Source organism: Cricetulus griseus, chromosome 6, assembly GCF_003668045.3.
Source record: "Cricetulus griseus strain 17A/GY chromosome 6, alternate assembly CriGri-PICRH-1.0, whole genome shotgun sequence".
In the NCBI taxonomy this organism is placed as follows: domain Eukaryota; kingdom Metazoa; phylum Chordata; class Mammalia; order Rodentia; family Cricetidae; genus Cricetulus; species Cricetulus griseus.
In genome coordinates this window covers 26,679,262-26,691,316 of record NC_048599.1, presented here as the reverse complement: position 1 = coordinate 26,691,316, position 12,055 = coordinate 26,679,262, and the positions used below count along the sequence as shown (strand labels likewise).

The window sequence follows — 12,055 nt, the reverse complement described above, 5'->3', positions numbered from 1 at the left end:
TTCCATTCATTCCTTCTTACTAACCTGGGTGATTAGAATGGACAGTGTTCCAGCTTGGGCAGCAAGTCACAGGACTGGGTCTCTCTCTCTCTCTCTCTCTCTCTCTCTCTCTCTCTCTCTCTCTCTCTCTCTCACACACACACACACACACACACACACACACACACACACACACACACGCCCCCACGCCCACACATCCCCCCCCCCACACACACACACTATCCACTCACTGCCTGGGTAGGAGTGACCTTTCCATATTTCTGGGACAACCCACTCTTAGCACCTGTCCGTGCTGTACTGCTTTCTCTTTGTATCAGGTAAGGACCAGGTGTCTTCCATGTTTGTATCTCAGCTCTGTGTATAGTATTAGCTTATAGTACTTGCTCAATAAATGTTTGCTGAGTGACTGGACTCTTACCCTTATTTTGTTGTTGTTTTTGGAGAAAGGATCTCACTCTAGCCTAGGATGGTATCATAGATTCAGGGGGACCTCCTGCCTCAGCTTCCCAGGTAGCTGCTATAGGTGTGTGCCACCGCGTGGTTCTGTGTGCCTTCTTCATTTGTATTTATCTATGTGTATTCTTATAGGCATCTTATTATAGAAAATTTTATCCCCTTGGAAGAGAAGAATAAAATTATGAATAGATCCTTTTTTGATGAAGAAGAAGACCATTGGAAATTACATCCTATAACTAGACTGGAGTAAGTCACTGCTGACCTGAAGTAGACTTGCTGGTGGGAAAACAGAAGGCTGCATGATTGGACTGGGCCACTGGGATATGGGGAGAATGCATTGAAACTTGGAGCCTGCCTGCCTGATTTTGGGGCAGCCACAGGCCCAGGAAGTATAAGCTGGGTCCCAACTATGATATGAGAAACTGGGAAGCTTCATCACTTATGAACTAGTTTTAGCCTTTCCCATGACCTCAAATTTTCCTTTTCCCTATCAAGGGAGGTGTGCTAGGGAATAGGACAGAGTACTTTGTGTGTCAGTCGACACCTAGGCCATGCTGGGGATTTGGAGCTGTCTGTCAAGGATGCAGGGACCGTAGTGTTGGTAAATATGCGTGTCTGCTGTCTGAGAACAAGACAGTGACTGGGGTCCCTTCCAGATTAAAAGAAGCTTGATGCCCACATCTGGATTACATGGCTCCTCAAGCAGAAAAGCTAAGCAGTTAGCACCTGGCTTCATTAGCCTTAGTCCCGGGAGTTACTGCTTTCAGTTCTCTCTGGCTTGGAGAACTTCTCTGAGTGCTTATCCTATTGGCCTGGTCCTGGCCTTCGGGGCATATTCCAGCAAGGCCTTAACCACTGTCATCTGTCTTCAGGAACCAGCAGATGATGAAGCGGCCAGTCTCTGCCGTGGGATACAAGAGGCCCCTGAGCCAGCACGCACGGATGTCTATGATGATTCGACCAGAGCCCCGCTACAGGGTGAGAAGACTATATTTCATTTTTTCACCCTTTGCTCTTTGACTCTTTGTTCTTTGCTCCTTTGGGGGCCCGACACCCAGCTCCCAAATAAATTACACAGAGTCTTATTCTTTCTTATGAATGCCCAGCCTTAGTTTGGCTCGTTCTAGCCAGCTTTTCTTTTTTTATTTTTGTTTTGTTTTTTGTTTTTCTAGACAGGGTTTCTGTGTAGTTTTGGAGCCTATCCTGGCACTTGCTCTGGAGACCAGGCTGGCCTCGAACTCCACCTGCCTCTGCCTCCCGAGTGCTGGTATTAAAGGCATGCGCCACCAATGCCGGGCCGCTAGCAAGCTTTTCTATATATATATTATTTATTTATTCATTTATTATACAACATTCTGCTTCCATGCATATCTGCACACTAGAAGAGGGCACCAGATCTCATAACAGATGGTTGTGAGCCATCATGTGGTTGCTGGGAACCGAACTCAGGACCTCTGGAAGAACAGTCAGTGCTCTTAACCTCTGAGCCATCTCTCCAGCTCCCCAAGCTTTTCTTAATTTAAGTTATGACGTCCACCTTTTGCCTCTGGGCTTTTAATCTTTATCCTACATACCTTTCTTTACTTCTTACTCTGTGGCTTGCTGTGTAGCTGGATGACTGGCCCCTCCTTCTCTCGCTCCCTGATCTTCTCTTCCCGGATTTCTCCTCCTATGTATTCTCTCTTCCTGCCAGCCTCACTTATCCTTTCTCCTGCCTTGCTATTGGCCACTTGTCTCTCTCTTTTTTTTTTTTAGACCAATCAGGTGTTTTAGACAGGCAGAGTAACAGAGCTTCACAGAGTTAAACAAATGCAACATAAAAGAATGCAACACATCTTTGCATCATTAAGCAAATGTTCCACAGCATAAACAAATGTAACACATCTTAAATTAATATTGCACAACAGAAGACTGTGGATTTTTAAAAATTGTTTAAATGGCATTCATTTTTTAAATGTGTGCACATGTGTGTTTGTGGGGACAGGGAAGCATATATGCACATGCTACAACAAGAATCAGAAGACAGCTTGTGGAAGCTGGTTCTCTTCCTCTACCATGTGGATCCCAGGGATCAAACTCAGGTTGTCAGGCTTTGCAGAAAACATTTTAACCCACTGAGCCACATCACTAGACTCAGAGTGTGTGTGTGTGTGTGTGTGTGTGTGTGTGTGTGTGTGTGTGTGTGTGTGTGTGTGTTTTCTTTCAGAGGAGTTTAGATTTGAGAAGTCCTCAGACACCATTATGCTAAGTCATGGGTGTTTATCTGAGGGCATGTACAATACTTTTAACAAATAATACATGAAATTGCAAGTGGATGATGAATACTAAATGGAAAGGCAGGGATTGGGGATGACTTACTCAGTAAAGTGCTTGTGTTTTGAGCAGGAGGACCTGGGTTCAAGCCCGGAAACACACTCAAGCACACCATAAACAGCATGTGGCGGTCAGAGGACCACTTGCAGTTGTCTACCCTGTGAACCTGGGCATTACACTTATGTCAACAGGCTCGACGGCATGCGCCTTTTCTCACAAACCGCCTTGCCAGCTCTGGTGGTGTGCCCTGGTCAACAGTACTGTCTCTTACAGGGAGATTCCTGGGTCTTGCTGGCCAGCCATGTTAGCCTAATTTGTGAGCTCCAGGCCATTCCTGAGGATGATGCCTGAGGACACTGTCTGGCTGCCACAGGCATGTACATACACGTGCACCTGCAGTCACACACAGAGATTGAAAACAAGAAGGGTAGAGTGAGATTTAGAACCCCAGGACAAGGAAGGGGTAGGGAATAAGCTCCCTGTCCACAGAGGCCAGTAGATATTACCAGTTAAGGAAAGACTGACGGTTCTGTGAAACCTTTAGAAAGGTACAGATATTTAGTGGTGGGACATGGGCCTGTCCTAGGGAACTGCTACTTCATTTAACATATTTGTCAGTTGCATAGTCACGTGAAATGACATAATTGAGCACTGCTTAATGACCCCCAAATACCTTGCAATAAAACACTTCCTGTCTGCTGTGCCTATTCTTGGTATCTGACTGTCCTCCCTAGCTGAACTCCCCCATCTTTCCTGTGCAGTCAGTCCTGTTGTTCAGAGCACAGGTATAGCAAGTGATGGACAGGGAGACAATGATGCATTACTAAGTTGTAAAGCAGTGTGTACTATTCCAGATAGCATACATCTGCAATCCAGTATGCAGGAAGTAACTAAAGCCAGCCTCATCTATATAACATGTTCCAGATCAGCCAAGGTTATATATAAAGACCTTATCTCAACAAACAAAACAGAACTTTAAAAAGTTTGTGCTAGAAATGCATATATGAATTAAAAATGTGTTGTGTGAAATACATGAAAATGTGAACTGCTTACCCCTGATTGGTAATGAGTACTCAATTTAAAGTTTTCTCATTTTACTTAATTGTATTTTTGCAACTGTCTATGGGCAACCTGTGTTATTTTTGTAATGAAAGATATTCACAGGATCATATTCTGTAGCTCAACCTGGCTTCGAACCATTATGTAGCCCATAATAGCTTCAAACTCATGGCAATCCTTCTGCTTCAGTCTCCTAAGCATTTGCAATTATAGGTGTGAATCATCCTAAGTGGCTTTGGTTAATATTTTATTTATTTATTTATTTTGGTTTTGTGAGACAGGGTTTCTTTCTCTGTGTAGCTTTGGAGGCTGTCCTGGCACTCGCTCTGTAGACCAGGCTGGTCTCAAACTCACAAAGATCCACCTGCCCTGCCTCCCAAGTGCTGGGATTAAAGGCGTGAGCCACCAACACCGGCTTTCAGTTAAAAATTTAAAAACATTTTTTCATCTCCCTTTAAGCCAGAGCCAGATGAACTGGGTGCCATTTGTCCTGCTGCTTAGTCATTTAAAATTGAGAAAGAAAAGCAAAAACTGCCTATTACGTGGGGTTTTACATAGAGGAGGAAGGGCAGCGGTAGGCAGAAGCCTCAGAAGCATTTTTCTGTCAGTTTCAGATGGTGCATAACTTGCTAGGGTTTTGTAATTTAGAAAAAAAAGAAGTCTTTAAAGTGCACAAATAAAATACATGACTTTTCAGCAGACAGACATGACCAAAAGTGGAATTGAAAGCAGTAACTCTCGTTGTTTGGTAATCAGTCTGCTCCACTGGGGAAATTCTGTGCAGTCTGGATATTTAAAACTGATGAATGGGCCTCTCTGGAGCCCTAAGGCTAGACTTCCTGGGGGCAGTGGCAGCAGCTGTGGGTGGTGTGTGCTGCTCTCTCTCTGGACACTTGTCTTTGGAGCTAGGAAGGGCTCATTCGCCACGTGATGTTCTGTGATGGAGGCAGGTCACAAAGCAATCATGAAGCAGGGCCAAAAACTGCTTCTTCAAGTGGAGCTCAAGCATACACCTTGCCCCGTACCTGCTCCCCGGGAACACACAGATGCTGCTGCCTCCAAAGCAGCTGGAACATCTGTGTCAACTATTAGTGATTTTTGTCCTTGTACCTTTTCATATCTTATTTGAGACATGTTTAGTGCAAACAAACAAACAAACAAACAGAAAAGCAAGGTAGAAAATTAAAAATCACCTGTCTAGAGTATGATGGGCCACACCTGGGAGGATGAGGTAGGAGGATTGCCGTGAATTTCAGGCCCCTTATGTACATAGGATAATTAGGATAGGAGAAAACCACAGGCAGGGGAAGGGAGAGAGTAAATTCAGAAGATAGCTAGAAAAATCTATAAATATCTTAGAAAATAAGGCAAAATTGTTAAGTGATTAAAAAAAATTATATAATCATAAACATTCCAAGAAGATGCTAACACTTACTTACAATCATGTATACTGGAAAGCCCAGATACATGAAGCCAGACTGAACTGAAGGGAGAAACAGACAGGTCAAATATAATAGTTGGCGGCTTCACTGATTTTCACTAATGGATAGAACATCTCAACCGTAATTAACAAGGAAATGGTAGTCTAAACAACGTTATAGACAAATTAAACCTAACACATCTGGGAAATACTTAACTCTCTCTCCCATCCCCCCCCCAAATAATTCAAAACATGCATCATTTTTAAGTATACATTGGATATTGTGTTTATCCCAAAGAATTGAAAACACATGTCCTAGTTAGGTTTAATTGTCATCTTGACACAGTCTAGAGTGGTCTGAGAGGAGAAGAATTATGTAGATCAGATTGACCTGTGGGCATGTCTGTGGGGAGTTACCTTACTATTAATTAATGCAGGAGGGCTCAGCCCACTGTAGTTGGCATTATTACTAGGTAGGTATCCCTGGGCTGTATAAAAAAAGCTAGCTAGCCAAGTATGAGGTGAGTGAGCTAGCTGGCCAGCAACATTTCTCCATGGTTCCCACTCTACTCCCTCACTGTTAATGTGTTCCCTGGTCAGAGTTAATGCTGCATTTAATAGCAAACAGGCCTGCTTTCAGGTTCCTGCCTCAGCCTTCTGCCCTAACTTCCCTCAATGATGGACTATGGTCTTGAAATGTAATATGAAGTTCTTTCCTCCCCAGGTTGTTTTTGGTCATGGCATTTATCACAACAACAGAAAAGAAACTAGGACACATGTTCACACAAAACCTGTATATGATGAATTGTCATTGCATCCTTGTTCAATAACTCAAAAGCCAGAACGAATCAAATGTCCATCGCCTGATGAATGTACATGAATTGGGATAATTATACAGTAACTTTTATTGGCCATAAAAAAGAGAATGAAGCATTGGTCTGGAGTGCAATACAGATGACTCATAAACATTATTAATTGACATCTCTGATTTTGAGGCTAGTCTGGTCTACAGAGCAAGTTTCAGGACATCCAGGGCTACACAGAGAAACCCCGTCTTGAAAAAAACAAAACAAAAAGACAAAAAACATGAAACAAAACAAAAGCAAAAAGAAAATTAAATGAAAACAGCAGACATCAAAGGCCATATGTGAAGCATCTTGAATTGACCAATCCATAGAAAGCACGCTTGTGTTTGCCATGGCCTGTGGGAAGGAGGAAGTAGGGTAAATATGTCATACATAAAGGATTTCTTTAGAGGGATAAAAATATTCTGAAAATACCTTGTGATAATTGTACTAAATACTACTGAATTTTACATTGCAAGATGGATAATTGTGAATAGTATGTTATATAGATTTTATTTTAATTAAAATTATAACCTGGTGTTGGTTGCCCAGGCCTTTAATCTCAGCATTCGGGAGGCAGAGGCAGGTGGATCTCTTGAGTTTGAGGCAGCCTGGTCTATGGAATGAGTTCCAGTACAGCCAGGGCTACACAGAGAAACCCTGAAAAATAAAAGTAAAACAAAACCAAAAAACCACTTTCAGTCCTACCAGGAACAAAATTCCATAAAACATAATTTCTGGGGCTGTGGAGGTGACTAGGTTTTTGGTTTTGGTTTTGGTTTTGGTTTTTCGAGGCAGGGTTTCTCTGTGGCTTTGGAGGCTGTCCTGGAACTAGGGCTGGAGAGATGGCTCAGCCGTTAAAGGCTAGGCTCACAACCAAAAATATAGGCAGGCTCTTTTTAAACATTTTTTTTCTATTACATTTATTTGTGTGTTTGGATGCACATGTGTCATGACGTGTGTGTAGATCAGAGGACAGCTTGTGGGAGTCCATTCCTTGGACTTTGTGGGCTTTAAGGACTGAACTCAGGTCATCAGGCTTGATAGCAAGTACCTTTAGTTGCTGGGCCATCTCGCCAGCCATCCTGGGAGGAGGCTGTTCATGACAAGTAGCTTGCAGTTCCATTCTCAGCTGTTTGTTGTCTGGCTTCCTTGTGCTTGCTGATGGCTGCTGTGCTTGTGCAGGCGGAGAACATCATGCTCTTGGAGTTGGATATGCCCAGCCGGACAACCAGAGATTATGAGGGCCCAGCCATTTCCCCCAAGGTCCAGGCTGCACTAGATGCAGCTCTGCAGGATGAAGATGAGATTCAGGTGGATGCATCATCCTTTGAAAGCACTGCAAACAGAAAACCCAAGGCCAGGTGAGTGGCTTGTGGTGACTTGTGTCTGAAAGTACTAGTGAATACTTTAATCCCAGCACTCAGGAGGCCCTGAGTCCCAGCCCGGGTTTTTTTGGCCTGCACTTGCTGAGCATCCAGGTCCTTCCTTTCAGGTTTCACACCTCTCCTGGACGGTGTGTTAGCCAGGCCCAAATGGTCATGCTCATCTAGTCTAGTGGGTTTATAGTTCAAAGAATCCTGGTTTTCAGCCCTTTGAGGAAAGGCCACCTTCATATGTGCATGCTGCTTGGTAATGTCCACTTGTTTGACTTTTACAGGCCTAAGAGTGGCAGGAAATCAGGATCCTCCTCATCCTCCTCAGGAAACCCTGCATCTCAGTTTTACCCACAATCTCGGGGGCTGGTTCCCAAGTAACCCAGCACCCCCTCCCAAGGTGGGAACAGCATTGTCTTCTGAGAGAAGATCGAGCACAGAACTGCAGAGATGACTTGAGCCTAAACAGAACCGTTCGTTCCCTTGAGGAGAAGAGATTGCCTCTTTGCAGATTAACCACCTCAGTCTGCCTGAACATGCTGGTCCTGACTTGGCACTCAGCTCCTCTGGGAAGTGTCCTTGAATTAGCATCTCAGAAATGCATGGGTAAGGTAAAGTGCAAAGTCCAAGTGGACAGCAAGAAAATGACCACAACCTTGCTTTCCTTCTTCCTCCCCCCCCTCCAGCCTCTTCCTCACACCAGGTTCCCTTTTGTTAAACAATATGACTGTTGAGGCCTCCTTAGGACCTTATGTGTGGAGGCTTGGAGTAAAATGACAGTGGAGCTGGGAAGTAAAAGCCCTAGAACTCGAATAGGTGCCTGCTTTTGTCAGGTGAAATGAGAGATCTCACTTGGAACCAAGTCCCAGGATGGCACCACCAGTGATCCAGCTTCCAGGCCCCTCAGTAGGAGTAGATCTGCCTGTGGAATCTGTTGAATGGGGCAGAGGCTTCCAGTTCCTGCTCCAGAAGTACATGGTGTTGGAAGCAATAGAAAAGACATTCCCTTTGCCTCCTGGGAGAGTTTGGGGAAATAACTTTTTTAAAACCTCAAAACCATGACTTTCCTGTTAAAGACCTAAGTCTATAAACCAGTGCCATGTCCATCTACCATGTCACTTTACTCTTCATTTGTCACCGTCTTCCCCCAAATGCATACACTCTTGAGTGGACTCATGCAGACCCACCTTAGAGTGTGGCTACAGAGTGTGCTTAGAGGTGGGCCTCTGTATGGGAGAAGGGAGGCTGGCTCTGCCTTCTCTGGTGGCACTAGAGTTGGGGCAAGGCCTCAGGAAGGGACACTTTGGAATTCCCCAGTTGGGTCCATACTATCATGGGGGCAGAAGAATGACTAGGTGATGCAGAGCTGGAGGCAGGGGACTCACAGCAGGGGGAAGGGAAGACAGAGATGGAAGCAAAGGAACCCTGTCTGCCTGGAGCAGAAAACCCCCTGACTCTCAGAAGTGCACCTCCCCTAGGTGCTGGCAAGAAGAGGCTCTGAGGAGAGTTCACACTTCCCGTTTACATAGACAAGTTTAGTTTCTAAGTTTTAGTTCTTCATATTATGGCCCCTCGAGCTTTGTTTTATGTTGGTCATTAGGTGACAGTTACTCATTTTCCCCAGGTGAAATGCATGAGTGTGTGGGGCTTTGTGTGTCTGTGTTCTGTGTGTGTCTGTAAGAGAGAGTGAAACCTTGCCCAGTTTTAGAAATACTCCAACATGCAGTCTTTGCCCCTGTCTGTGGTAAAGGCCCAGTGAATGGCTAATCTAGTCTAGAAGCATGCCCCCATGCGTGTGTGAGTCCGGGATCCAAGCCTGAGGGGCAATCTTAAGTCCTCAAGTCTGCCTGCCACACTGGTGCACCTTGCTGGCATGGTGCCTCAGGAAGATGGTAGGTAACTCAGGTGGGCCTTGAGATGTATTTTTAACTCAGTCTCCAGGTACATTTCTGGATCAGAACCCATGGGATGGAGGAGGTACCAAGTGTAATGTCTTGACATTCTGCAGAATGGAGATCCATTTATCCCCATGTTAGTGAGCATTCTTTCTGAGCCCAGGGCCCTATTCAGCAGTTCCTAGGGTATAATGGAACCTGTCCTTACCTTTTCTTGGGTGCAAACCCTGCTTCTTCCTTATGTACTAAGAATTTGCCTGTTTGAACAGGAACCAAATGATGAGATGTGTGGTCTAAGATGGCTGTCTGCTGGTGACACTGTCTCTCTTACCACATTTCCTCACAGCCAGTATGCATTCTGTAGGCTGAAAACATTCATGTAGTGAAGCGAAGGATCACAAACTTCAAATAATACCATACCTTAAAACCGGTGTCTTGAAGTGGCTAATGTGATGGATGGGCTGCTGGTGGCGGTTTAAGTGATACACAGAACTTTTCCCGCAAACAAAAGAAGAACGCCACTGACAGTCATGATTATTAAAGCGAGCCTGTCCTCAGCTGTGTTCCCGCAGTGGTCTGTGGAAACCAAGTAGAAGGGCCACACATGTGGCCATGATGCTGTCTCTTCCGAGGCAGCCTCTGGTGCTTCTCTTCTCAACATGGATCCGATACTGAAAAGAGCAGATGCTAAAATATCTTGCTGCCCCCAGAATGTTGCTGCTTTGAGCTCTGAATGGAGCCAGGAGTAGAGGACAGATCAAGCTCACTGAGGGACCAAAGCTTTATGTTGGTAGTTATCTAGAATGTTCTGGGATGCTGGAAGGCCCTCATGCCTGCAGCAGCTGTTGTAGTCTAGGAGCAAGTCTTTAAAAGGATCTAAGAAGAGCATCTGGCAGGTGTTTGAGGCTGCGCATACAATCCTCATCAGACTCTCTTTTCGTCTCATCAATAGAATGTATCTGGCTTCAAATCACACAATTCCCAGACCCCTAGATTCAGAATCAGAGGCCACAGATCATAGGCATGAAGCACTTTCTTAAGACTGACCTGTGTTGAATTGCTCCTGTCGGATGCCTGCATGCTGCTTGAATTGCTCCACCTACACCTCCATGACCAAGGGTGCCAGAGTGTGGCACAGCTCAGGCGTGGGCCACTGTCTGCCCTTCCTGACTCTTCCTAAGCCCTCCCTTGCTGAATGTAGACTCTGCCAAGTTTCTGAGAAGCGTCGATTCCCTGCTAACATAGGCTATCAGTTCTGCCTCCCTTTCGCCTCTCAAGTTTGAGGAGTACTCTGTGAACACCTTGGACCATTCAGACACCATCCATGGATGAAATGGGCTACTCATGTACTCTGAAATCCATTAATGCAGAACGCTCAGAGGGAACTAGGTAAGGTCAGCGTGCCCTGCAGTTACCAAGTGAGTCTTGGTCTGGTACTTTCCGATTCTGGCACCTCCCTCTCTGCCCCATCTTCCTGAATGAAATGCTCCTGAGGTTATTTATGAAAGGAATGATATAGGCAGGCAGGAAAGGGGGGGGGGCTTGATGGCTCTTTGGAGTTAATAATGACCCTGACCTTCTCTTCGGCTGTCTTTAGACAAAGAATATGTCAATACTTGGGACTCTTAGTTTTACAATTGATATTTATTTGTATTATCTCTTTGTTTAGCGATGTAAAAGTGATTCTAAACTAAGATGTGTAATAAAAATCAATCAGATTTATTGTATCTACAACAAGTTGTCCTTGTAAGTGATTAGTGCCTTTTAAAGAGATTTGCTGTAGCTGGATATGCTGTGATTTTCTTTCAGTGTTTAAGCTGTTACAGTTAGAGGAGAATAGCGTTGAGTTGTAATACTGACATTCAAAAAATGCAGCTAGGAAAGTGACAGAATGAGGACAGGGCTGGGGGTGTGGCTTAGTGGTCGAACTCTTGCCTAACTTGTGCAAGGCCCTGTCTTTGATCCCCAACATCACCAAAAGGAAAGAAGAATAGAAAGGAAGGAAGGAAGGAAAGAAGAAAGAAAGAAAGAAAGAAAGAAAGAAAGAAAGAAAGAAAGAAAGAAAGAAAGAAGACAAAAAATATGTGTCATGTTTTGTGGCAGTTCTGACCTGAGGTCCTTGGGCCTGGGCAAGAGTCATGAAATTTTTCAACTTTATATTTTGTCTTTTAAATTTCTTTTGAAGCTATTATAGATTATACAATGTATTTTAAAATATACCCATGTCTCTTTTAAAAACAAAACGGCATGTTGTTTACCATTAAGAAACCAAAATATCAAAATTGGGCCTCATGTCTTATAGATTCTCATATCCCAAGGCATGCTGGGTGAACCTCAGCAGGTTGCGAACCTCCTCCTGAGAAATGGGACCAACAGAAGGAACCTTGAATTTTCATTGCTTCTGTTGCTATGAAAAAAGTCAGTGGTCAAACACAATTTATAGAAGAAAGAGTTTACTTTGGCTTACAGTTTCAGAGAGTAGGTGTCCATTGTGGCAGGGAGGCATGGTAGCAAGTATCAGGAAGCTCAGGCATCACATCTCAGCCACACACAGGAAGCAGAGAGGAAGAACTGGAAGGGCAAGGCTATAAACTCTTATCGCCCACCCCCAGTGACGACTTCTTCCAGCAAGGCTCCTCAAAGTTCCACAACCCCCTAAACAGCCGCCAACTGGGGGGAGTTTTAAATCCA

The 12,055-nt window shown here is 44.5% G+C and overlaps 1 protein-coding gene across 5 annotated transcripts in view; it reads left to right on the top strand.

The window, feature by feature from the left end:
- Kif3b (kinesin family member 3B) overlaps positions 1 to 11,091 on the top strand; it is a 45,103-nt gene extending 34,012 nt beyond the window's left edge. For 4 of the 5 annotated variants that reach the window (XM_027421463.2, XM_027421464.2, XM_027421465.2 and 1 more), the window contains 4 exons: positions 589 to 702; positions 1,329 to 1,434; positions 7,279 to 7,457; positions 7,754 to 7,850. In XM_027421463.2, the coding sequence (XP_027277264.1) occupies positions 589 to 702; positions 1,329 to 1,434; positions 7,279 to 7,457; positions 7,754 to 7,850 (496 nt within the window). Of the gene's footprint in view, positions 1 to 588; positions 703 to 1,328; positions 1,435 to 7,278; positions 7,458 to 7,753 lie in introns of all 5 variants that reach the window. The other variant, XM_035446336.1, reaches the window with a different exon arrangement.
- Positions 11,092 to 12,055: the final 964 nt, after the last annotated feature.